The 26240-nt window shown below is 38.8% G+C and overlaps 1 protein-coding gene across 1 annotated transcript in view; it reads left to right on the top strand.

Annotated features, from left to right (window-relative positions):
* The window catches only part of KCTD9 (potassium channel tetramerization domain containing 9), an 81386-nt gene that overhangs the window by 17624 nt on the left and 37522 nt on the right, over positions 1-26240 (top strand). The window contains exons 4-6 of the mRNA XM_055578769.1: positions 8170-8266; positions 8872-8930; positions 9137-9265. Coding sequence (XP_055434744.1) covers positions 8170-8266; positions 8872-8930; positions 9137-9265 — 285 coding nt within the window. The remainder of the gene's footprint in view (positions 1-8169; positions 8267-8871; positions 8931-9136; positions 9266-26240) is intronic.

The raw sequence follows: 26240 nt of genomic DNA, 5'->3' as shown, positions 1-26240 counted from the left end.
TTTCTGTTCTCAGATAACATGATCTTGTATTTAGATAAACCCTAAACACACATGAAGTTAGAGCTAATGAATGAATTCAGCAAACTTCCAAGAGTCAAAATCAACACACAAAAATCAGTTGTATTTCTATATACTAGCAATGAACAATCCAAAAATATATACTTAAACAGTTCAATTTACAATAGCATAAAAATAAAATGCTTAGGAATGAATGTAACCCCTATCAAAATCTAAATAATGAAGCTTTGAAACTAGGGAGCGCTGGTGGTTGTACAACATTGTGAATGCACTAAATGCCACCTAATGGTACACTTAAAATGCTTAATCATATTTCGTCTGGGCAATATTCCAACTTGTGTCTTTTTCTTGTTTCCTCCCAGCATTTTACTTTTGGAATATTTCAGTAAACATCCATATACTCATCACCTAGATTCTACTCATTAGCAGTTTACTATGAATTATTATTCTTTGCTGCATAATGATCCATGTTTCTACCAGTCCATTTTTTTTTTTGATGCATTTCAAAGAGATTGTCATTATCAATACACTTCACCCCTGAACATTTCAGCTACATATCATCAACTAGAGCTCAATATGTTTTACTTATTTTTGAGTTAAACTTTCATAAAATGCATAAATTTTAAGTGTATCTTACTGAGTGTTGACAAATGTACCCATCTGTGTAACCCAAACCCCTATCAAGATAAGAATGTTACAATCATCCTAGAAATTTGCCTCAGGCTCTTTCTTAGTCCCACCCCTACCCCACCAAAGACAACTACTAATTTTGTCCCTACCATACAATAATTTTCCCTATTATATAAACCTTCATATAGTTAGAATCACAGAACATGTATTCTTTTGTATGAAGCTTCTGTCATTCAACATGATGTCTTAAGAACTGATTCTCTTTTCAGTTCAGTTCAGTAGCTCAGTCCTGTCCGACTCTTTGCGACCCCATGGACTGCAGCACTCCAGGCTTCCCTATCCATCACCAACTCCCAGAGCCTACTCAAACTCATGTCCATTGTGTCGGTGATGCCATCTAACCATCTCATCTTCTGTCGTCCCCTTCTCCTGCCTTTATCTTTTCCAGCATCAGGGTCTTTTCCAGTGAGTCAGTTCTTCAGATCAGGTGGCCAAAGTATTTGAGTTTCAGCTTCAGCATCAATCCTTCCAATGAATATACAGGACTGATTTCCTTTAGGATTGACTGGTTGGATCTCCTTGCAGTCCAAGGGACTCTCAAGGGTCTTCTCCAACACCACAGTTCAAAAGCATCAATTCTTTCGCGCTCAGCTTTCGTTATAGTCCAACTCATATCCATAAATGACTACTAGAAAAACCGTAGCTTTGACTAGATGGACCTTTGTTGGCAAAATAATATCTCTGCTTTCAATATGCTATCTAGGCTGGTCATAGCTTTTCTTCCAAGGAGCAGGTGTCTTTTAATTTCATGGCTGCAATCACCATCTGCAGTGATTTTGGAGCCCCAAAAAATAGCCAGCCACTGTTTCCACTTTTCCCCATCTATTTGCCGTGAAATGATGGGACCGCATACCATGATCTTCGTTTTCTGAATGTTGAGCTTTAAGCCAACTTTTTCACTCTCCTCTTTCACTTTCATCAAGAGGCTCTTTAATTCTTCTTCACTTTCTGCCATAAGGGTGGTGTCATCTGTGTATCTGAGATTATTCATATTTCTCCCGGCAATCTTGATTCCAGCTTGTGCTTCATCCAACCTGGCATTTCACATGATGTACTCTACATATAAGTTAAATAAGCAGGGTAACAATATATAGCCTTGATGTACTCCTTTCCTGATTTGGAACCAGTGTGTTGTTTCATGTCCAGTTCTAACTGTTGCCTCTTGACGTGCATACAGATTTCTCAGGAGGCATGTCTGGAGGTCTGGTATTCCCATCTCTTGAACAGTTTTCCACAGTTTATTGTGATCCACACAGTCAAAGGCTTTGGCATAGTCAATAAAGCAGAAGTAGGTGTTTTTCTGGAACTCTCTTGCTTTTTCAATGACCCAACAGATGTTGGCAGTTTGATCTCTGGTTCCTCTGCCTTTTCTAAATCTAGCTTGAACATCTGGAAGTTTTCAATTCACGTACTGTTGAAGCCTGGCTTGGAGAATTTTGAGCATTACTTTTCTAGTATGTGAGATTAGTGCAGTTGTGCAGTAGTTTGAACATTCTTTGATATTGCCTTTCTTTGGGATTGGAATGAAAACTGACCTTTTTCAGTCCCGTGGCCACTGCTGAGTTTTCCAAATTTGCTGGCGTATTGAGTGCAGCACTTTCACAGCATTATCTTTCAGGATTTGAAATAGCTTAACTGGAATTCTATCATCTCCACTAGCTTTGTTCATAGTGATGCTTCCTAAGGCCCTCTTGACTTCGCATTCCATGATGTCTGGCTCTAGGTGAGTGATCACACCATCATGGTTATCTGCGTCATGAAGATCTTTTTGTATAGTTCTTCTGTGTATTTTTGCCACCTCTTCTTAATATCTTCTGCTTCTGTTAGGTTCATACCATTTCTGTCCTTTATTGTGCCCATCTTTGCATGAAATGTTCCCTTGGTATCTCTAATTTTCTTGAAGAGGTCTCTAGTTTTTCCCATTCTATTGTTTTCCTCTATTTCTTTGCATTTGTCACTGAGGAAGGCTTTCTTATCTTTCCTTGCTATTCTTTGGAACTCTGCATTCAGATGGGTATGTCCTTCCTTTTCTCCTTTGCCTTTCGCTTCTCTTCTCTTCTCAGCTATTTGTAAGGCCTCATCAAAGAAAAACAACACCCAATTGTAGATGTGACAGGTGTTGGAAATAAAGTCTGATGCTGTAAAGAACAATATTGCATAGAAACCTGGAATGTTAGGTCAGTGAATCAAGGCAAATTGGAAGTGATCAAACAGGAGATGGCAAGAGTGAACATCGACATTTTGGGAATCAGTGAACTAAAATGGACTGGAATGGGTGAATTTAACTCAGGTGACCATTATATCTACAACTATGGGCAAGAATCCCTTAGAAGAAATGGAGTAGCCATCATAGTCAACAAGAGAGTCTGAAATGCAGTACTTGGATGCAGTCTCAAAAGCAGAATGATCTCAAAAGAACAGAATGATCTCTGTTCGTTTCCAAGGCAAACCATTCAATATCACAGTAATCCAGGTCTATGCCCCAACCAGTAATGCTGAAGAAGCTGAAGTTGAACAGTTCTATGAAGACCTACAAGAACTTCTAGAACTGATACCCAAGAAAGATGTCCTCTTCATTATAGGGGACTGGAATGCGAAAGTAGAAAATCAAGAGCTACCTGAAATAACAGGTAAATTTGGCCTTGGATTACAAAACGAAGCAGGTCAAAGGCTAACAGAGTTTTGCCACGAGAATGCCCTACTCATAGCAAACACCCTCTTCCAAACAACACAAAAGAAGACTCTACATATGGACATCAGCAGATGGTTAGTACCAAAGTCAGATTGATTATATTCTTTGCAGCTAAGATGGAGAAGCTGTATGCAGTCAGCAAAAATAAGACCAGGAGCTTACTGTGGCTCAGATTATGAAGTCCTTATTGTCAAACTCAGACTTAGATTGAAGAAAATAGGGGAAACCACTAGACCATTCAGGTATGATCTAAATCAAATCCCTTAAGGTTATACAGTGGAAGTGACAAATAGATGCACGGGATTAGATCTGTTAGAGTGCCTGAAGAACTATGGATGGAGTCTCATGACATTGTACAGGAGGCAGTGATCAAGACCATCCCCAAGATTCTCTTTTAGACCTCCAGTTTTTTAATTCAGGCCTAAGAGAATGCTCCCAGTCCTATTACAAAAAAAAAAAAAAAAAAAAAATCAAATCTATATGTGCTGAAATTGAGTATAGAATTGTAAGGTTTTTGTTTAACATTTTCTTTTATCTGTGTCTCCTTTCTTGCATATCAGTAATCCTGGTTTCCAGGGACACACATAATGTCAAGAAATTACTATTTTCCTTCATCTTACACAAAATACACATAAAAGTTTCACTAACAATCCCAATACTTTGTATATAACTACAAAGACAATATGACTACTAAAGACAGTTAAGCATTTTTAATATGCCTATTCCTTTATTTAAAAGTGTATCCATTGTCAAATATGCTGTATACATAGACATACACACACACACACACACACACACACCATTGTATACTGTACTCTTTCCCTTAAAACCATCACTTATTTTTTCTCCTCCAGTCCTTAAATTGATGCCTCAAGAGGCCGTCTGAAATTTATTTTCCAGTAGATTCTTTATAAAGAACTTGTGAAAACTGTGTTCTCTTGACATCTTGCATGTGGCCTCTATACCTGAAAATCAGTTTGGCTAGTCATAAAATCATATGTCAGATGATTTCATGACAAAATTGCCACTTTAATGGTATATTTTTTATTGTATATCAGTTATACCTCAATTGTTTAAAAAAATCTTTAGGTTGTGATTTTTCTTTAAATACCTTAAATATGTTACTCCGTTTTTTTCTAGCATAGAGTACTGGTGTTGAAAAAAAGCTGATTTCTTGTAACTGACTATTTTTCCTAGATCCCCCGAAGGGTGATTCTCTTTCTTTAAAGTACAGTAACTTTAATAGACTATTTCTAGATGTTCTGAGTTGTTCTGGGTTGATTTTCTCAGATATGTGGTGGGCCCTTTCAATACGTAGTTTCACTTTTTTTAATTTCAGAAAAGTTTTCTTGAACTTTGTGTTTGTTTTGTCACCATGATTTGATTTTTCTCTGATCAGGATATCTGTTGTATATGTATTGGATCTTTTATACTCGTGTTCAGTTGATGTATTTAAAATCTTTTTTAATTATTGTTATTTTTTTAAATTGATTGATGATTGTTTTACATTATTGGTTTCATTTCTGCCATACATCAACATGAATTAGCCATAGGTATACAGATGTCCCCTCTCTCTTAAACTCCTTCCCTCTAACCCTCTAGGTTGTTACAGAGCCCGGTTTGAGTTCCCTGAGTCTTACAGCAAATTTCCATTGGCTATCTATTTTACATATGGTAGTTTGTATGCTTCCATGCTGTTCTCTCCATTTATCTCACCCTCTCCTTCCTCTCCCTGGCCCTTGTCTGTATGTCTGTTCTCTGTGTGTCTCCATTGCTGCCCTGCGAATAGGTTCATCAGTACTATCTTTCTAGATTCCATATATATGCATTAATATGTGATATTTGTTTTTGACTTTCTTGACACTATATAATAGGCTGTAGTTGCATTCATCTCACAAGAATTGACTCAAATGCATTCCTTTTTATGACTGAGTAGTATTCCATTACATATATGGACCACAGCTTTTTTATCCATTCATCTGTAGATGGACATCTGGGTTGCTTCCATGTCCTAGCTATTGTAAATAATGCTGCAGTGAACATTGGGATGCATGTCTTTTTCAGGTTTGTTTTCCTCAGGGTGTATGCCTAGAAATGATATTGCTGGGTCATATGGTGGTTTTATTCCTGGTTTTCTAAGGAATCTCCATAATGTCTTCCATAGTGGCTGTATCAATTTACATTCCCACTATCAGTGCAAGAGGGTTCCCCTTTTCCCATACTTTCTCCAGCACTTGTTGTTTGTGGATTTTTTGATGATGGCCATTCTGATTAGTGAGGTGATACTCACTGTAGTTTTGACTTGTGTTTCACTAATAAGGAGAGGTGTTGAGCATCTTTTCATGTGTTTATTAGCTATCTGTATGTGGTCTTTAGAGAAATGTCTGTTTAGGTCTTTTGTCCACTTTTTGACTGGTTTGTTTGCTTTTTGGTATGAGTTGTTTGTATATTTTGGAAATTAATCCTCTGTTGGTTGTTTCATTTGCTATTATTTTCTCCCATTCTGTGGTTTATCTTCTCACCTTGTTTATACTTTCCTTTGCTGTGCAAAAGCTTTTAAGTTTAATTAGGTCCCATTTGTTTATTTTTGTTTTTATTTCCATTATTCTTGGAGGTGGGTCATAGAGGATCTTATTATGATTTATGTCGTATACTATTCTGCCTATGTTCTCGTCTAAGAGTTTGATAGTCTGTGGTCTTACATGTAGGTTTTTACTCCATTTTGAGTCTATCTTTGTATATGGTGTGAGAAAGTGTTCTAATTTCATTCTTTTACACATAGTTGTCCAGTTCTCCCAGCACTGCTTATTCAAGAGACTATCTTTTCCCCATTGTATATATTCTTGCCTCCTTTGTCAAAGATAAGGTGCCCATAGGTGTGTGGGTTTATCTCTGGGCTTTCTATCTTGTTCCATTGGTCTGTACTCTGTGCCAGTACCATGCTGTCTTGATGACTGTATGTTTGTATTATAGTCTGAAATCAGGTAAGTTGATTCCTCCAGCTCCATTCTTCTTTCTCAAGATTGCTTTGACTGCTTGGGGTCTTTCGTGTTTCCATACGAATTGTGAAATTTTTTTGTTCTAATTCTGTGGAAAGTGCCATTGGTAATTTGATGGGGGTTGCATTCTATTTATATATTACATTTGATAGTATGGTCATTTTCACAGTATTGATTCTTCCAGCCCAGGAGCATAGAATATCTATCTCTCCATCTGTTTGTGTTGTCTGTGATTTCTTTCATCAGTGTCTTGTAGTTTTCTATACACAGCTCTTTTGCCTCCATAGGTAAGTTGAAATCTATTAAATACTTTTCATCTCTTCCTTCATTTCTTTTTGATTTTTAAAGCTTTCCCCTTTCATCTTTTCTCTCCCTTCAGGCATTATCTGTGGTGTTCTTTCACTCCTGTGTTTCTTGTAATCTTCATTTCTGAAATGATTTTTCTTTTTACTTCTAATTCTGAGTTCTCTTGTCCCATTTCTTCATTTTTGGTTCTGGTTTATATTGTTTACCTCTTTTAGTATATTTTAAATATTATAGTTTACCTATTTTGTGGGTATTTCTGCCATATCTTTATTATCTATAGGGATGTAGTCTTTTTAAAAATAATTTTTTAATTTTGTATGGGAGTTTCTATTCCTCATTTTTTACATGAAATTCATTTTCCTTTACTGGAGAAGGACAGGCTGACTTAGGAAAGTTTTCCTAATTTCATGGCTTTAGGTTTGCCTTTTCTGTTTATTGTGAAGTATTGAAAAAATATGGGGATTACCTTCTTATGTATTCTGGTTCTGGTGGACCTTGTTGACTTTTATTATCTTTTTTTTAAATTTATTTTTAATTAAAGGATAATTGCTTTTAGAATATTGGTTTCATTTCTGCCATACATCAACATGAATTAGCCATAGGTATATATATGTGCCCTCCCTCTTGAAACTCCCTCCCACCCCCACCCTTTCACACCCCTCTAGGTTGTTACAGAGCCTAGGTTTGGGTTCCCTGAGTCATGCAGCAAATTTCCCTTGGCTGTCTGTTTTATGTACGGCAGTGTGTGTGTTTCCATGCTGCTGTCGCCATTTGTCTTACCCTCTCCTTCCTCCCCTCTGCCTGTGTCCATAAGTCTGTTCTCTGTGTCTGCATCTCCATTGCTGCCCTGCAAATAGGTTCATCAGTACCATCTTTCTAGATTCCACATATATGTGTGTTAATATGTGATATTTGTTTTTCTCTTTCTGACCTACTTCACTCTGTATAATAGACTCTAGGTTCACCTACCTCATTAGAACTGACTTCGATGTGTTCCTTTTCCCAACAACTTACCCTCAGTGTGGGGCTTTTTTCCTAGGTGGGAGTTTTGAGAGTTCATTTTCTGCCCCTTCAGATCTTACTGCACACTACTTGAATCACCTGCAGTTAAGAGTGGGCAGACCCCTCCACTTCTGGGTGGTTGTTCTCAAGTAGATTTGCTGAGTTTTGCAGTGAGTCTTTATGGATTACTTTGGAATTCTTAGGATCACTACATACCCTGCTGCTGCCATCAAAGAAGATGATGCCATAGCTGCTCTCCTAGCTGTCAGTGCTGGTGGTATACCTTATACTTAGTTTTGTTTTCGATGCTGTCTATGGATACAGGGCTTGCTGTCCTAGTAGCTCTGCCATGCTTTTATCTGTGTTTTTAGTTTAAAAAATTATGGTATTGGCATCTTCCCCAAATCACCAAATTAATGATTCCCTGAATTAATGTTTATTTTTTCTACCTGTCATCTCTAGATCCTCAGACAGATTCTAAACTACCTGAAGGGCTGTCAGGATCTCACACAGACTGGCTCACATTAAATGTTGGAGGGCGGTACTTTACAACCACACGGTAGGTGCAACATGCGTGTGTGTGTCAATGTGATGCTATATGCTGTCTGTTCTTTCCTTCAGATTACTGATTTCCTTAGAAGATATTCCAATGCTGCTTAAATATACTGTGTGATTTGAAACCAATTTTTAGAAAGTTTTTTTTTTGAGAGTAGAAAAATGGCTCATAAGTCATTCCAGAGAAGGCACAAAAAGCATGAATTTAGCATTTTTAGAATGTGTTTTTAAAATATTGAGCAATATACTTGTAACACAAGAAAGAAAATTAACAACACTGAAATTTTAAGACACAACTGCTTATGCTAAAGGGATAAAAACAGCCTACTTTAGAGCATGAAAATTGTGATATAGTTGTGTGCTAGAGGGATAGATTAGCATTGAAATTAAAGTCAACTAAATCGATGTTTAAATCAAAGGAAGTGCCAGATTAGAAGGGATTTTGATAAATGGCAACTTACTGCACATTTTTGTCTCCCAGCATCACTCCTCCCAGGTTATAGCATGCATCTTTTTGAGAGAGCAGCTGAGATCAAGTATACTCTTGACTTAAATATGTTTGTTTATAAAGACAAATGGAGAAATCCATTTTTTTCCCTGAATTCTTAGGAGCACTTTAGTGAATAAAGAACCCGACAGTATGCTGGCCCACATGTTTAAGGACAAAGGTGAGTGCAGTCCATAATTTTCCCATTTTGCGTCTGTAGCTGTATTGACTTTATAAACTACTGTCCTTTTGTACTTTTTAATGGTATTGGTAATAATCTGTACAAGAGTAAAAACATACTGGTATGCTACACAGTTTTTTTCCTATAAATTTCTGACTTTATTTTTTGCTTATGGGGGGGCTATCTTCATTTTGTTGGCTTCACAGGTGTCTGGGGAAATAAACAAGATCATAGAGGAGCTTTCTTAATTGACCGAAGTCCTGAGTACTTTGAACCCATTTTGAACTACTTGCGTCACGGACAGCTCATTGTCAATGATGGGATTAATTTATTGGGTGAGTTTGCAATGTAATTCCTTATATTTTTGTAAGTTTAGGATTTATACTTTTTTTTTTAAACTAGCTTAGTGTAATGTATTTTCATCAAGTAAAATTATCTTTTTCATTTTTAATACTAAATGCTTTTACGTGTATACGAGTATATATAGTTACAGAGGTATAGCCACAGGTAAATGGCTTTTCACTTATGTATATAACCCATGAATTCCAATTTTGGATTCTAAATAGACTTAGAATTTATCAGTAAGCACTCTAAAGGATTTTATTATTCTTTTAAAATTTTTATTTACTTTTTAAGTTTTTCTTAATTTGTTTTTGGCTGCACTGGGTCTTTGTTGCTTTGTGCAGGCTTTCTCTGGTTGCGGTGAGCAGGGGCTACCCTGTGTTGCAGTGTGTGGGCTTCTCGCTGTGATGGCTTCTCTTACGTGGAGCACAGGTCCTAGGAGCACTGGCTTCAGTAGCTGTGGCACTTGGGTTTAGTTGCTTCATGGCACACTAAAGTCTTACTGGACCAGGGATCAAACCCGTGTCCCCTGCATTGGCAGACAGATTACCCATGTTGCCACCATGGAAGTCCTTTTTCTTTTTAAAATTGCATTATAAGTGTGACTTGGGTTCGGTTATGGACCTTTCCATTATATTGAGAAGTAAGGTCAAGAGAGGAAATTGTACTTTGGAATCATAGGACTGGATTAGAATGTTGATTCTACAACTTACTACAAGATTAACCTGGGGACAGTCTGAGTCTCCTTTGAAAACTGTTAAAAATATTCTCACCTCAGGACTTCCTTGGTGGTCCAGTGGTGAAGACTTTTCTTCCAGTGCAGCGGCTGTGGGTTCAGTTCCTGGTCAGGGAATTAAGAATGCTGCACTGCGTGGGTGGGACAAAAGACTTTAAAAAAACACTCACCCCTGACTGTATAGTGAGATTTCTGTTAATGTTCATGATGATAGTGAACATGAGAATCCTTATAAAGTAGTTCACAGGCCTCCTCCAAGTGACAGAAGCCAGTCTATCCTGTGGAGTGGTGGGAAGGTGGTGGTCTTACGGCAGTTTGTTGTCAGGGAGATGTGTGGACTTAACGTTCCAGAGCTGTGATTTTTAAAGAAAAACGGAAAATCTAACGTGTTATGTAAAATCTTCTGACTTTTAAAATGCTTCTCCGCAAACACATCAGAATCAGCCTGGGGGATGTGAGCTTACAATCCCGATGTTGTTGAATGGCATAGGAGTTAAACATGTGGACGGGAGTCAGGCAGTTGTCGTTCAGTCACTTAGTTGTGTCTGACTCTGCGGCCCCATGGACTGCAGCATGCCAGGCTTCTCTGTGCTTCACTGTCTCCCACAGTTTGCTCAAACTCATGTCCTTTAAGTTGATGCCATCCAACCATCTAATCCTCTGTCGCCTCTTTTGCCTCCTGCCCTCAATCTTTCCCAGCATTGGGGTCTTTTCCAACAAGCAGGCCCATTGCATCAAGTGGCCAAAGTATTGAAGCTTCAGCATCAGTCCTTTTTGAATATTCAGGGTTGATTTCCTTTAGGACTGACTGGTTTGATCTCCTTGCTGTCCAAGGGACTCTCAAGAGTCTTCTCCAGCACCACAGTTTGAAAACATCAATTCTTTGGCGCTCAGCGTTCTTTATGGTTCACCTCTCACATCCGTACATAACTATTGGAAAAACCATAGCTTTGACTATACAGACTTCTGTCAGCAAAGAGATGTCTTTGCTTTTTAATATGCTGTCTAGGTTTGTCATAACTTTTCGTCCAAGGAGCAAGTGTCTTTTAATTTCATGGCTGCAGTTACCATCCACAGAGATTTTGGAGCCCAGGAAATAAAGTCCGTTTGTATGAAATGGTGGGACTGGATGTCATGATCTTAGCTTTTTGAATGTTAAGTTTAAAGCCAGCTTCTGTACTCTCCTCTTTCACCCTCTTCAAGAGGCTAGTTAGTTCCTCTTTGCTTTCTGCCATTATCTTGATTCTAGCTTGTGATCATCTGGCCTGACATTTTTCATGATGTACTCTGCATAGAATAAACAGAATGACAATATACAACCTTGACGTATTCCTTTCCCAGTTTTCAACCAGTCTGTTGTTTCATGTCAGGTTCTAACTTGCTTCTTGACCTGCATACAGGTTTCTCAGGAGGCAGGTAAGGTGGTCTAGTATTCCCATCACTAAGAATTTTCCACAGTTTGTTGTGATCCACATAGTCAAGGGCATTAGTATATTTGGTGAAGCAGATGTTTTTCTGGAATTCCCTTGCTTTCTCTATGATCCATCAAATGTTGGTAATGCAATGTCTGGCAATTCCTCTGCCTTTTCTAAACCCAGCTTGTACATCTGGAATTTCTGGGTTCATGTACTGCTGAAGCCTAGCTTGAAGGATTTTGAGCATAACCTTACTAGCATCTGAAAGGAGTACAATTGTCCAATAGTTGGAACATTCTTTGGCACTGCTCTTCTTTGGGTTTGGAATGAAAACTGACCTTTTCCAGTCCTGTGGCCACTGCTGAGTTTTTCAGATTTGCTGGCATAGTGTGTGCAGCACTTTTAGAACATCATATTTTAGAATTTGAAATAGCTCAGCTGGAATTCCATCACCTCCACTAGCTTTGTTTGTAGTAATGCTTCCTAAGGCCCACTTGACTTTACGCTTAAGAATGTCTGGCTGTAGGTGAGTGACCACACCATTGTGGTTATCCGGGTCATTAAGACCTTTTTTGTATAGTTGCTCTGTGTATTCTTGCCACTTCTTCTTAATCTCTTCTGCTTCTGTTAGGTCGTTACCGTTTCTGTCCTTTATTTTGCCCATCCTTGCATTAAGTGTTCACTTAGTATCTCCAGTTTTCTTGAAGAGATCTCAAGTCTTTCCCATTCTATTGTTTTCCTCTATTTATTTACATTGTTCTCTTAAGAAGGGCTTTGTTTTCTCTCCTTGCTGTTCTTTGGAACTCTGCATTCAGCTGGGTATATCGTTCCCCTTCTCCTTTGCCTCTCGCTTCTCTTTTACTCAGCTATTTGTAAATCCTCCTCAGACAAGCACTTTGCCTTCTTGCATTTCTTTTTCTTTGGGATGGTTTTGGTCACCTCTTCCTGTACAAACCTCCATCCATAGTCCTTCAAGCACTCTGTCTATTGGATCTAATTTCTTGAATCTATGTCACCTTCACTGTATAATCATAAGGGACTTGATTTAGGTCATACCTGAGTGGCCTATTGGTTTTCCCTACTTTCTTCATATAAGTCTGAATTTTGCAATAAGGAGCTCATGATGTGAGCCACAGTCAGCCCCAAGTCTTGTTTTTGCTGATGAATAGAGCTTCTCTATCTCTGGCTGCAAAGAATGTAATCAGTCTGATTTCGTTATTGACCATCTGGTGATGTCCATGTGTAAAGTCATCTCTTGTGTTGCTGGAAAAGGGTGTTTTGCTGTGACCAGTGTGTACTCTTGACAAAACTCTTAATCTTTTCCCTGCTTCATTTTTACTCCAAGGCCAAATTTGCCTGTTAACTCCAGGTATCTCTTGACTTCCTATGTTTACATTCTAATTCCCTATGATGAAAAGGACATCTTTTTTGGTGTTAGTTTTAGAATTCTTGTAGGTCTTCATAGAACCCGTGAACTTCAACTTCTTTGGCATCAGTACTTGGGGCGTAGACTTGGATTATTGTGATGTTGAATGGTTTGCCTTGGAAACCAACTGAGATCTTTCTTCCATTTTTGAGATTGCACCTAATTACTGCATTTCGGACTCTTGTTGACTATGAGGGCTAATCCATTTCTTCTAAGGGATTCTTCCCCTCAGTCGTAGATGTGATGGTCATCTGAATTAAATTCTCCCTTTCCAGTCCATTTTATTTCACAGACTCTGATATATCAATGTTCACTCTTGCCTTCTCCTTGATCACCTCTAATTTACCTTGATTCATGGACCTAACATTCTAAGTTCTTATGCAGTATTATTCTTTATAATGTTGGACTTTACTTTCACATCAGACACATCCACAACTGAGCATCGTTTTGCTTTGGCCTAGCTGCTTCACTCTTTCTGGAGCTATTGGTAATTAATTGCCCTCTGCTCTTACCCAGTAGCATATAGGACATCTTCCGACCTGGGGGGCTCATCTTCGGGTGTTTTATCTTTTTGTCTTTTCATATTGTTTATGAGGCTCTTGCAGCAAGAATCTTGCAGGGGTTTGCCCTCCCTCCTCCAGTGGACTGCATTTTGTCAGAACTCTCCTGCACAGCATGGCTTATAGGTCCATTGAGTTATGCAAGCCCATTCACCATGATAAGACTGTGATCCACAAAGGGGTACAAACTCTATAATGAAATACGAAACACTCAGTAACTTGCATTGTTATCATATTAAATTTACATTGCCTACACAAAGCCAGTGTTCTTTGACAACCTGGAGGGATAGGGTAGGGAGAGAGCTGCGAGGGGGATTCAGGATGAAGAGACCAGTGTATACTTGTGGCTGATTCATACTGATGTATGGCAAAAACCATCAAAATATTTGTAATTATCCTCTAATTAGAATAAATTAATTAAAAGATGATATGGGTTGACCCTTTCATCTAGCTCCACCATGACTCATACTCCTTATTCCTCTTTCATTCTTTACCTTCTGCCAGTGATTGCTCTAAGCTTCTAGCCTGTTTCATTTCAACCATTCTGCTGTAATAATTACTATAAAAATAAACAGTGAGCTATGCTTATACGAATCCTTATCTTCTCACCACCTGTATCCCTCTGCCGCTTTTCACTTTAATGGGCACCCTCTCCTCCTGAGAACGTTTAAGCTTCAGCTTTATATGCCAGTGAGCTGTCTTATGTTTCCCACTTTCATTTTCCCCTGTCTCGTTTCATATCCTACCTGCCTAGGAAGTGACATTGGAAGTGTAAATATTTCCGTGCTCCTTCAGACCTCAGCAAGGCAGGCTGTTCCCAAGCTGGGCCTGTTTTCCCTTTTTCATGTTTCCCAGCCACTGTTGTTCAGCAAACACAGAGTTCTCTAGTGGCTTCATTTGGCTTCACATTGGCGCAAGCGATTATTTGGATTGGCCAAAAAGTTCATTTGAGTTTCCATGCGCATATAGAAATCCTGAACGAACTTTTTGGCCAACCCAGTACTTGCTTTAAAATGATCTCTAGTTAACATATTTGTCTTTCTCCTACTTTTATTTCTTGCTTTTCTAATTTGTATATTCATTAGTATTTTTTTACCTTCATGATTTCCCCTTGTTCCCTACCTTTAATGGCCTTCATTTTTTCAATAAATCCTCTTTCTGTACTTGTATTTGTCTTGAAAATCCTCTCCCTGACTTAAATCATCTTTTCTCTGCCTCCTTGCTAAATCTCACCTCAATCCAGTTATTTTTTTGGCCTGAGAACTTTTCTGGCATTTTAGTGTTTATTTAAGATGAGTTTTCCGAACCCTAATTTAATAAAATAATTAGCGATCTCAGATGTCAAAAACTATGTAATTTAAAGATAATCAAGGGGTGGTCATTTATTGAGGGCCAGCCATGCGCCAAGCATTTGACCAGAGAATGTATAGATGATCTCTTTCAGTAATTCTGACAACTCTGTGAGGAAGGTGATAGTATCCCCATGTCACAAATGTAGAAACTTTAGAAAGAGATTCAGTAGCTTCTCTAAGACAAAGCACAGAACTGGAATCTTTTTATAATTTATTTTTAGCTGTACTGGGTCTTCATTGCTGCATGGGCTACTCTGTAGTTGCTGTCTGCGGGCTTCTCATTGCGGTGGCTTCTCGTTACGGATCACAGGCTGTAGAGCATGCAGGCTTTAGTAGTAGCTCATGCAGCACATGAGCTCTCAGTAGTTGTGGCTCCCAGGCTCTAGACGACAAGTTCAGTCCTTGTGCCACATAGTCCTAGCTGCTCCGCGAGATATGGGATCTTCCTAGACTGGTATCAAACCCGTGTCTCCTCCATTGGCAGATGGATTCCTTACACCTGTGCCACCAGGGAAACCCCCCTAGCTGGGATTTAAATTCAGGTCATGTTGTGCTAAAAGAAAAAGCACTAAATATTTCTTCCTGTTCTCAGCTGTCCAATTTTGTGTTTATAAGACTTTTCTGGATGTTTTTGAGATTTAGTTCTGAACCTCAAATTAAAAAAAAAAAAGTCCTTACCACCTTCCCTAGGAAGTTCTGATTTACTCAGAAAATCATAGCCCACTGAGAGCAAGGCTGTCTGGCACCCTTTTCTGGTGGTTCTCTACCTGGGGAAGAGTGGCGAGTGGCTGGCCCTTCATGAGGACTAAGGAGATGAAGCCTGCCTGGTGTGGATGAAAACTGTTCCGTCAGAGTGGCACTGTGCTAACAATCATGTGACCTGTGTTTTGGAATACTGAGGGTAGAGCTCGTTATTTCTACAAAGATCATTTGTTGTTGTTCAGTTGCTAAGTTGTGTCCAACTTTTTGCAACTCCATGGACAAAGATTATAATCTTCTAAAATAACTGTTTGGTTTTCCTATATCTACATATAGTTACCCTTATTACCTTTGAACTGTATGAAGGGGAGGGATTACATCTCCTATTTCTATGTGGTTTTTGCATCTAGTAGTTTTTTAACATGTAAACTCAGAAAACTGAATGGCTGAGGTCTTCACTTGAAGGAGAATTGATTTCCAAATTTATTCCCACCTAATCTAATGAAGATGTTTATTGACAGATGTGAGAAAGTATATATACCAAGCCACTTAGAGAAGGTACAGATTTTTTTTTTTCAAAGAAAAGTAAGTGATAGATAAGATCTGTTTTGTCATGTAGAAATGATTTGTTAAAATTTATATTATTGAAGTGTAGTTGATTTACAGTGTTGTGTAAATTCCTACTGCACAGCACGGTGATTCAGTTATACATACATAGACATTCTTTTTCATATTCTTTTCTGTTGTGGTTTATCACAGAATACTGACCATACTTCCCTGTGCTAGACAGTAGGACCTTGTTTATCCATTCTGTATGTGATGGTCTGCATCTGCTAATCCCAAACACTGAATCCTTCTCTACACATTCTCTTTTTCCCCCTTGGCAAACCACAAGTGTGTTCTCTATGTCAGTGAATCTGTATTTTGGTTTTTGTAGATAAGTTCATTTGTGTCATATTTTAGATTCCAAATATAAGTGATATCATATGATGTTTGTCTTTTCTCTGTCTGACTTAATTTCACTTAGTATGACAATCTCTAGGTTCATCTATGTTGCTGCAAATGGCTTTATTTCATGCTTTTTTATGGCCGAGTAGTATTCCATTGTATATGTGTACCACATCTTGATCCATTCATCTGTTGAAGGCCATTTAAGTTGTTTCTATGTTTTGTCTATTTTTGAAAATTTTTTTATATTGAAAAATATTTGATTAACAGTGTTGTGCTAGTTTTGGGTGTACAGCAAAGTGATTCAGTTTATATTTACATCCATCTTTTTCAAATTGTTTTCCCATTTAGGAAGACATTTAGGAAAACAATTGTTATCCCATTATAGGATATTGAGCGGAGTTCCCTGTGTCGTGTAGTAGGTCCCCACTGGTAATCTGTTTTAAACATAGCAGTGTATACATATAAATCCCAAACTTCCAGTCTATCAGTCTCCCCATCGCTCCCACTGGCAACCATAAGTTTGTTCCCTAAGTCTGATAGTCTGCCTCCACCTTGTAAATAGTTAATTTGTATCATTTTTTTAGATTCTACCTGTAAGTGATTTCATATGACATTTGCCTTTCTCTGTGCTTCACTCCAGTATGATAATCTCCAGGTCCACCCGTGTTGCTGCCAGTGGCATTATTTCATTGTTTTTAATGGCTGAGTAATATTCTACTGCATGTATCTACTACATTTTCTCTTTTTTTTGTTATTTATTTTTTAGTTGGCGTAGAGTTGCTTTACACTGCTGTGTCAGTTTCTACTGTACAGTAAAATGAATTAGTCATACGTATATCCTTTCTTTTTTTAGGATTTCCTTCCCACTTAGGTCACCACAGAGGTCCCAGTAGAGTACCCTGTGCTATACAGTAGGTTCTCATTAGTTTTCTATTTTACACGTAGTAGTGTATATATGTCAATCCCAACCCACCCCCAATTCGGTCCACCTCTCTTTTTTCCCCTTGTTATCCATATGTTTGTTTTCTACATCAGTGTCTCTATTTCTGGTTTGCACAAAAGACCACCTATACCATTTTTCTGGACTCTACATACATGTGTTAACAGATAGTATTTGTTTTTCTCTGACTTCAGTCTAAATGATAGTCTGCAGGTCCATCTGCATCCCTGCAAATGACACAGTTTTGTTCCTTTTTATGGCTGAGTAATGTCCATTGTATATATGTACCACATCTTTATCCATTCATGTTTTGTTGTCATTCAGGTTGGTTTAATGTCTTGGCTATTATAAATAGTGCTGCCATGAATGTAGGGGTGTATATGTCTCTTTCAATTATACTCTTGTCTGGATGTATGCCTAGGAGAGTGGGATTGCCAGATCATATGGTAATTCTGTTTTTAGTATTTTGAGGAATATCTGTAGGGTTTTCCATAGTGGCTGTACCAATTTGCATTCCCACCAACAGTGTACAAGGATTCCTTCTTCTCCATACCCTCTCCTGCATTTGGTATTTGAAGTACTTTAATGATGGTCATTCTGAGCAGTGTGAGATGATACCTCATTGTAGTTTTGCTTGCATTTTTCTAATACTTAGTCATGGTGAGCATCTTTTCATGTGTCTGTTGACAGTCTGTATTTCTTCTTTGGAGAAATGTCTGTTTGGATCTTTGGCCCATTTTTTGATTGGGTTGTTTATTTTTTTGTTATTGACCTATGTGAGCTGTTTGTACATTTTGGAAAGTAAGCCCTTGTTTGTTGCCTCATTTGCAAATATTTTCTCTTGCTTGATAGGTTGTCTCTTTGCTTATGGCTTCCTTTGCTGTGCAGTGCTTATGTTTGATTAGGTCCCACTTGTTTATTTTTGCTTTTATTTCTATTGGTCCTGGGAGACTGACTTAAGAAAACATTGGTCCAATTCATGTCAGAAAACGTTTTATGTTCCCTCCTAGGAATTTTTATGGTGTCATGTCTTATGTTTAAGTCTTGAAGCCATTTTGAGTTTATTATTGTATATGCTGTGAAGGGTGTGTTCTAACTTAATGATTTACACGCTGATGTCCAACTTTCACAGCACCAGTTACTCAGGAGTCTCTCTTCTCCCTTGTATATTCTTGCCATCTTTGTTGAAGATTAATTGACTGGAGGTGTGTTGGTTTATTTCTGAGCTCTTTTTTCTGTTCATTGGTCTATATATCTGTTTTTGTGCTAATACCATGCTGTTTTGATTATTGTAGCTTTGAGTATTATCTGAAGCCTGTTAAGCCTGCAGCAGTTAAGCCTGCTGCATTTTTTTTTTTTCCTTCAGTATTCCTTTGGCAATTCTGGGTCTTTTATGGTTCCATATAAATTTTAGGACTTTTTTTTTTTCTAGTTCTGTGAAAAGTCTCATGGGTAATTTGATAGGGATCACACCAACCAGTGCATCCTAAAGGAGAGCAGTCCTGGGTGTTCATTGGAAGGACTGATGTTGAAGCTGAAACTCCAGTACTTTGGCCACCTGATGCGAAGAGCTGACTCATTTGAAAAGACCCTGATGCTGGGAAAGATTGAGGGCAGGAGGAGAAGGGGACGACAGAGGATAAGATGGTTGGATGGCATCACTGACTCAATGGACATGGGTTTGGGTGGACTCAGGGAGTTGGTGATGGACAGGGAGGTCTGACGTGCTGCAGTTCATGGGGTCACAAAGAGTTGGACACAACTAAGCGACTGAACTGAACTGAACAATAAATCTGTGGATTACTTGGGCAGTTTGGCCATTTTAGTTAATATTAATTCTTGCAGTCCATGAGATTTTGATATCTTGGTGATCTTTGAATCACCATCAGTTTCACATATGAATGATGAAATAAGTCTTTTACCTCCTGTTCATATTTATTCTTAAGTATTTTATTTTGTTTTAGGCATTTTAAAAGGGATTTTTTTTTTTTTACATTCACTTTTTATGTAAAGATGTGCAACCAATTTCTGTATGTTAATTTTGTATCCTGCTACCTTGCTAAATTCATTTTATCAGTTCTAGTAGCTTTTCTGTGGAATCTTTAGGGTTTTTTATATATAGTATCAGGACTTCCCCAGTGACTCAGCAGTAAAGAATCCACCTGCAGTGCAGGAGCTGCGGGAATCGTGGGTTTGATCCCTGGGTGGCGAAGATCTCCTAGAGGAGGAGAGGGCTACCCACTCTAGTATTCTTGCCTAGGAAGTCCCATGGACATAGGAGCCTGGCAAGCTACAGTCCTTTGGGTTGCAAAGAGACAAACAGGATTGAAGTGTCTTACCACGCAGGCACATACGTTGTGTCATTTCATCTAAATATAATTACAGTTTTACCTCTTCATTTCCAATTTGGATACCTTTTATTTTCTTTTTCTTGTGTTTGCTGTGACTGGGACTTCCTATGCTATGTTGAATAGAAGTGGTAAGAATTGGCAACCTTGTTTTATTCCAGATTTTAGTGGAAGGGCTTTTACCTTTTCATAGTTGAGTATATACTATTTATAACTATAGTCATAAATAGCATTTATTATGTTGATATATGTTCCCTGTATACTCAGTTTGGTGAGAGGTTTTTGTTTTTTTTTTTTATTGTGAATGGGTGTTGAATTTTACCAAATGTGTTTTCTGCATCTATTGAGATGACTGTGTAGTTTTGTCTTTCTTTTTTTAATGTAGTGTGTCACACTGATTGATTTGCATATGTTGAGCCATTCCTGTGACCCTGGGATGAATCCAAGTTGGTCATAGAGTATGATCTTATTAATATGTTTTCGGATTTGGTTTGCTTATATTTCAGTGAGATATTTTATCAAATATATTAGCCTATAATTTTCTTTTCTGGTAGTGTCTTTTTTCTGGTTTTGGTATTTGGGTGATGGTGGCTTCACAGAATGTCTTTGAGAGTGTTTCCTCCTCTTTAGTCTCTAGGATGAGTTTAAGAAGGATCAGTATAAGGTCTCCTTTGATGTTTGGTCAGTTTTGACAACGAAACCATCTGGTCCTGGACCTCTGTGTTTTTGGTTTTGTTTTTTTTTAAGTTACAGATTCTATTTCATTTGTAGTGATCAATCTGTTCAAATTATCTATTTTTTAAATTCAATTTTGGTAGTCTTTACATTTCTAGAAACCTGTCCATTTCTTCTCTATTGTCCAATTTGTTGGCATATAGTACTCTTTTATGGTTCATAGTATTCTCTTAGGTTTTTTTAATTACTACAGTGTCCATTGTTATTTCTCCTTTTTTGTTTCTTATTTTGTTTATTTAGGGCTCTTTTCTGTGAGGTTGGCCAGAGATTTGTCGATTTTGTTCACCCTTTTAAGGAACCAGTTCTTGGTTTTATTGATTTTTTTTTTTCTTAATGCTCTTTTTAATCGCTATTTTATCTATTTCCTATCTGATCTTTGGGCTTCCCAGGTGACTCAGTGGTAAAGAATCTGCCTGCCAATGCAGGAGACATGGGTTCACTCACTGGGTTGGGAATATTCCCTGGAGAAGGAAATGGAAGCCCACTCCCGTATTCTTGCCTGGGAAATTCCATGGACAGAGCAGCCTGGTGGGCTGCAGTTGCTGGGGTTGCAAAAGAGCTGGACTCTACTTAGTGCCTACACTACAGCAACAATGACCACAATTTGATCTTTATTGTTTCCTTCTTTCTGCTGACTTTAGGTATTGTTTGTTCCTCTTCTAATTCTTTTACAAGGTGTTTGAGGTTTGTCTTATTTTTTGAGGAAGGCTTGTTTTACTATGAACTGCTTTTGCTGCATCCTGTAGATTTATAGTTGTGTTTTCATTGTCATTTTTCTCATATTTTTAAACTCACTCTTTGATTTTATCATTGAACTGTTGGCTTTCTAATAACATGTTGTTTAGTCTCCATGTAATCGGTTTTTCCTCATTTCTTTTTCTGTGGTTGCTTTCTACTTTCATGTCAATGTGTCAGAAAAGATGCTTGAAATAATTTCTATCCTCTTAAATTTGTTGAAGATTATTTTTGCCCTCGTGTGTTATCAGTCCTGGAGAATATTCCATATGCATTTGATAGAATGTGTATTCTGAATTTTCTAGACAAAATGTCAACGTCTAGAAAACTTTAAAATGTCAATTAAGTCTTAACTGTTCTATCGTATCATGTAAGACCTCTGTTGCCTTATTGATTTTGTGTCCAGAATGAGTGTCTGTTGATGTGAGTATGATGTTAATATCTCCTGTTATTATATTCCTATCAGTTTCTCCCTTTATGTCTGTTGTTTGTTTTATGTGTTTTAATTCTCCTAAATTGGGTGCATATGTGTTGATGAGTATAACATCTCCTTTCTGTATTGATCCTTTTGTCATTATATATTGTCCTTCTTTATCTTTCTCTATGGCTTTCTTTAAGTCTATTTTATCTGATATGAGCATTGTAACTTCCACTTTCTTGTCATTTCCATTTTCTTTCCCTCACATTCAGTCTATATTTGTCCTTCACCCTAATGTGAGTATCTTGTAGGCAGCCTATTGTAGGCTTTTCTTTTTTTAATCCAATCTGCCACTCTATTTTTTGATTGGAGCATTTAGTCTGTTGATGTTTAGGATGATTATTGATAAATATATATTTATTACTATCTTAGACCTTCTTTCCTGGTTGATTTTTACATTTCGTTTCCTTTCCACGCTTCCTGTTGTGGTTTGATGATTTTCTTTTGCAGTATGCTTCTGTTCTTTTTGGTCTTTGTACATCTATTATACGTTTTTGATTTGTGGTTACTCTGTTTTTCAAGTGTGTTAACCCCTTATATGTACTTCCTTTAGAATGATTGCCATATAATCTCAAACACATTCCAAAAAAAAAAAATCTACATTTTCTTACTTACCTCTCCACATTTTATGATTTTTATGTCCTCTTGTACATCTTCATGTTTATCATTTTGCTATTCTTTGTGGTTATCACTTTCACAAAATTTGGTAAGTAATTTAATTTCCAATTATGATTTTTTCTTTCCTGTATATTCTTGCTTCCCTTCTATTTATAGAAGACCATTCAGTACTTCTTTTAGGATACATTTTGTTGTTGTTGAGTCACTAAGTCATATCCAACTATTTGCAAACCCCATGAACTGCAGGAAAGCCAGGCTTCCCTGTCCTTCACTATCTCTTGGATTTGCTCAAACTCTTGTCCACTGAGTTGGTGATACCATCCAACTGTCTCAAACTCGGTCGCCCCCTTCTCTTCTTGCCCTCAATCTTTTCCAACATCAGGGTCTTTTTCAATTACTATTGATATATTATTTTAACTTTTGCTTGCCTGAGAAATTCTTTATCCTGCCTTCTATTCTAAATGATAATCTTGCTAGTTAGAGTGCCCCAGTTTGCAGATTTTTCCCTGTCAGGATTTTGACTATATCTTGCCACTCCCTTCTGTCCTGCAACATTTCTGAAGAGAAACCAGTTGATAACCTTACACAGATTCCCTTATAATTAGCGCTTTGTTTTTCTCTTGCTGCCTTCAGAATCGTCTCTTTTTTTTAAATTTATTTTTAATTGAAGGATAATTGCTTTACTTACAGGTTTCTGCCACGTCAACATGAATTACCCGTAGGTATGCATTGTACTCTCCCTCTTGCGCCTCCCTCCTGTCTCCTCCCACCTTTTCCCACCCTTCTAGGTTGTGACAGAGCCTCAGTTTGAGTTCCCTGATGCATACAGCACATTCCCATTGGCTGTTTTACATATGGTAATGTATATATGCTACTGTGCTACTCTCTGCATCTGTCTCACCCTCTCCTTCCTCTCCACACCACCCGTGTCCATAAGTCTGTTCTCTGTGTCTGCATGTCTGTTGCTGCCCTTCAAATAGGTTCATCAGTACTATCTTTCTATATTCCATATATCTGTGTTCATATAAAATGTTTGTCTTTGTGTGATCTGTTTGGGTTCATGTTGTTTGGGATCCTCTGCACTTCCCATACCTGCATATCTGTTTCCTTCTTTTGGTTTGGGAAATTTTCAGCCATAATGTCTTCAAATAAATTTTTGATCCCCTTTTATAATTCTGTTCCATTTTGAATGTCTATTAGGTGTACATTGGTATGCTTTATAGAATCCATAGGTCTCTTAAATTGCTTTCATTTTTTTTTTTAATTTGCCTTTCGTTTTGCTCTTCTGATTGGGGGATTTCCATTATTCTATCTTGCAGATCATTTATTTGTTCTTCTTTATTATTCAACCTGCTGTTCATTGCTTTTAGCTCAGCTTTCATTTCAGCAATGAGTTTTTTAATTTTCTTTGGCTCTTTGTTTTTTTTCTAGTTCCCTTTTTAGTAATCTGCATTTGTATTAATAACCTTTCTTAACTCCTTCAGTGTTTTCATTATGTCTTTGTTGAACTCAGTGTCTGTTAGACTGAAGAGGTCTGTTTCATTTTTTGTTCTTTCAGGGAATCTTCTCGATCTTTTAATTGGAGTGATTACTCTGCATCTACATTTACTTGAGTTTGTCTTGTTCGATGAGTTTAGGAGAAACAGGTGGCTTTGGGGTCTATTATTATGTGGGAGCATCCTGCATAGCTTGTGTGGGTTTAATATTTTTGGTGTGAGGACTGATTTTCATACGAAAGCCTGCTGCCTGTTCCCTCAGTCAGTGCTTACTGTTATCCCCTTGATAAGGGGGTGTCACTCGTGTGACTAAAGCCTGCACACGATGTTCGGTGGGTGCCGGGAGCCGGCATATTGCATATTGAGTGCATATTGAATATTGAGTGCAGCACTTTCCACAGCATCATCTTTCAGGATCTGGAATAGCTCAACTGGAATCCTATCACTGCCGAGAGCCAGCGTGAGGCACTCCGCCCATGACAAAGGTCATGAGGAAGGAGGCTCGACATACGCAAAGGCGGGATCGAGCCTCAGGAGTCCCCCTGGAAATTCTCGAGCATCTACCCCCAAAACCAGAGTCTGCCTACTTTCTGCTTTGTGCTTTCACCTACACCTCTGACTTTACGGGGGGCTGTCTCCCACTACCTCTCTCTGGAAAAAGAGTTAGCTCACAGCTCCAGTTAATAATTCCTGGATGTGACAGTGTTTCAACCTACAAACTCCTTTGGAAATCCTCTAGCCTGCCTGAATGGGTTTTTCCGGCCACATGTGATTGTTCAGAGCCTCCCAACTGTGAGAGGCAGGAGATGTTCTAAACTGCCTAAACACAGATTCCTTTGAGTAGTTAAAAGATTGATTAGAAAATGTATTGGTGAAGGGTTTTTCACTTGTTGGGCCAATGTTTGCTGCTAAGTCTCCATACTCCTTACCTACTGTGTCCTTGGCAGTGTATTGATTGATATAATGGGTGTATAGAAATGTAAAATGCCGCTTTGTCCAATGCTTTTTGGAAGGCTGGCGCCTGACTTTGGAATAATCACCTTTAGAGAAAGATAAGTTTCTTAAAATGTTAACAGGCCTCCGGGCCAGAAGATGATGTCAATCACCTGAACTTTTGCATATGATAAGTTTGCAGGAAGAAAGCCTGGCTTGCTGCATGACTCTACCTCTTCCCCCATTATCCTCTATGCATACCTTAAGGTATAAAAACTACTTTGGAAAATAAAGTGCGGGCCTTGTTCACTGAAACTTGGTCTCCCCATGTCACTCTCTCTCCCAAATTCCAGCTGAGTGTCCATCTGGAGCGCGGATGTCCTCTGCGACCATTTATTTGCCTGGGCTTCTAAGACCCACTCGAGAAGGTGTCTAAGGTGGGGCACCTTCCGCTATTCGAGAGGGCGCCTGCGGCCTCCGTGGTCAGAGCTAACCTGGTGTCACGGGTTATATTGATTTTCCGCGTAAACCAAGCCACTCAGCTTCTTTTCTCCACTGAATTTTCCTACTGAGCTATCCTTATTTCAGCCGCTTTTCTCCACTGAATTTCTTCACTGAGCTATCCTCATTCTATTACTCTTTGAATCTTTGATGAATAAATAAATATAAATAGGTCGCCGACGCCGTCCCCGCTTCGAATACCCTGGATCAGCCGGGGCTGGACCCCGGCAGGTGGGGGCCTCCTCTTTGCGGTTTCACAGCCCTCTCAGGGGTAGGGTCTCCTCCCTACTTGTTGGAGTGGAAGCCCACAGATCTGTTTCTGAGCTGCGGTACAAGGTAGCTGATACTGAAGCACTGTTGGGGAAGGGAACCACCGAGTATTGCTCTGCTGGAGCTGTCCACTGGGGAGTGTGTTCTGTGGTATAATAACCTGTCACTGTTGTGCAGGCTCACAAAATACACTGTTGTTGGTATTGCCCTCTGTCCCACCTCCATTGTGGGAATGCAGGCAGTCAGGGCTGGCGTCTCTTAGGCAGTGTGTTCACAAAGCCCCAGAGCAGATCTGCCAGCAAAGATCCACTGCAGTGAGGTATGAGGACTGCTGTGGTTGTGCCCCTGGATGCACCATAGGAGTGTGGAAACAGTCCATACTCGGGTCCAGCCTCCACATGCATGTGCCCACAAAGCCCATAGCTGCTAAGGCCAGCCCCATCCCAGCCATGGGAGTACCTGCTGTCCACTTGGATGTTATGTAGGTGCTGAGTTTATGAAACTGGCGGCCGTGCTGTAAATCTCCACAGCTGCAGGGAGAGGGCTCAGATTTCAGCCCCGCCTGTACCTCTAGGCAGTCCACTGGATGCCCCCAGAGCTACTAGAGGCAGCGCCAAGTCACCTGAAAGCACACAGAGGAAGAAACGCCCATGACTGGCCCGTCCCTCCCTTCCTTGCTCTTTAAGAAAGGCTTCCCTTCTATGCAGGCCTGAAATTCTTCCACACACCCCAATTTGAGCCTGTACCATGCTTCAGCCCCTTCAGGCTATCGCCA

Source organism: Bubalus kerabau, chromosome 4, assembly GCF_029407905.1.
Source record: "Bubalus kerabau isolate K-KA32 ecotype Philippines breed swamp buffalo chromosome 4, PCC_UOA_SB_1v2, whole genome shotgun sequence".
Lineage (NCBI taxonomy): Eukaryota > Metazoa > Chordata > Mammalia > Artiodactyla > Bovidae > Bubalus > Bubalus kerabau.
Note: the sequence above shows the minus strand (reverse complement) of the source record. Positions and strands in the feature narration are given on the sequence as shown.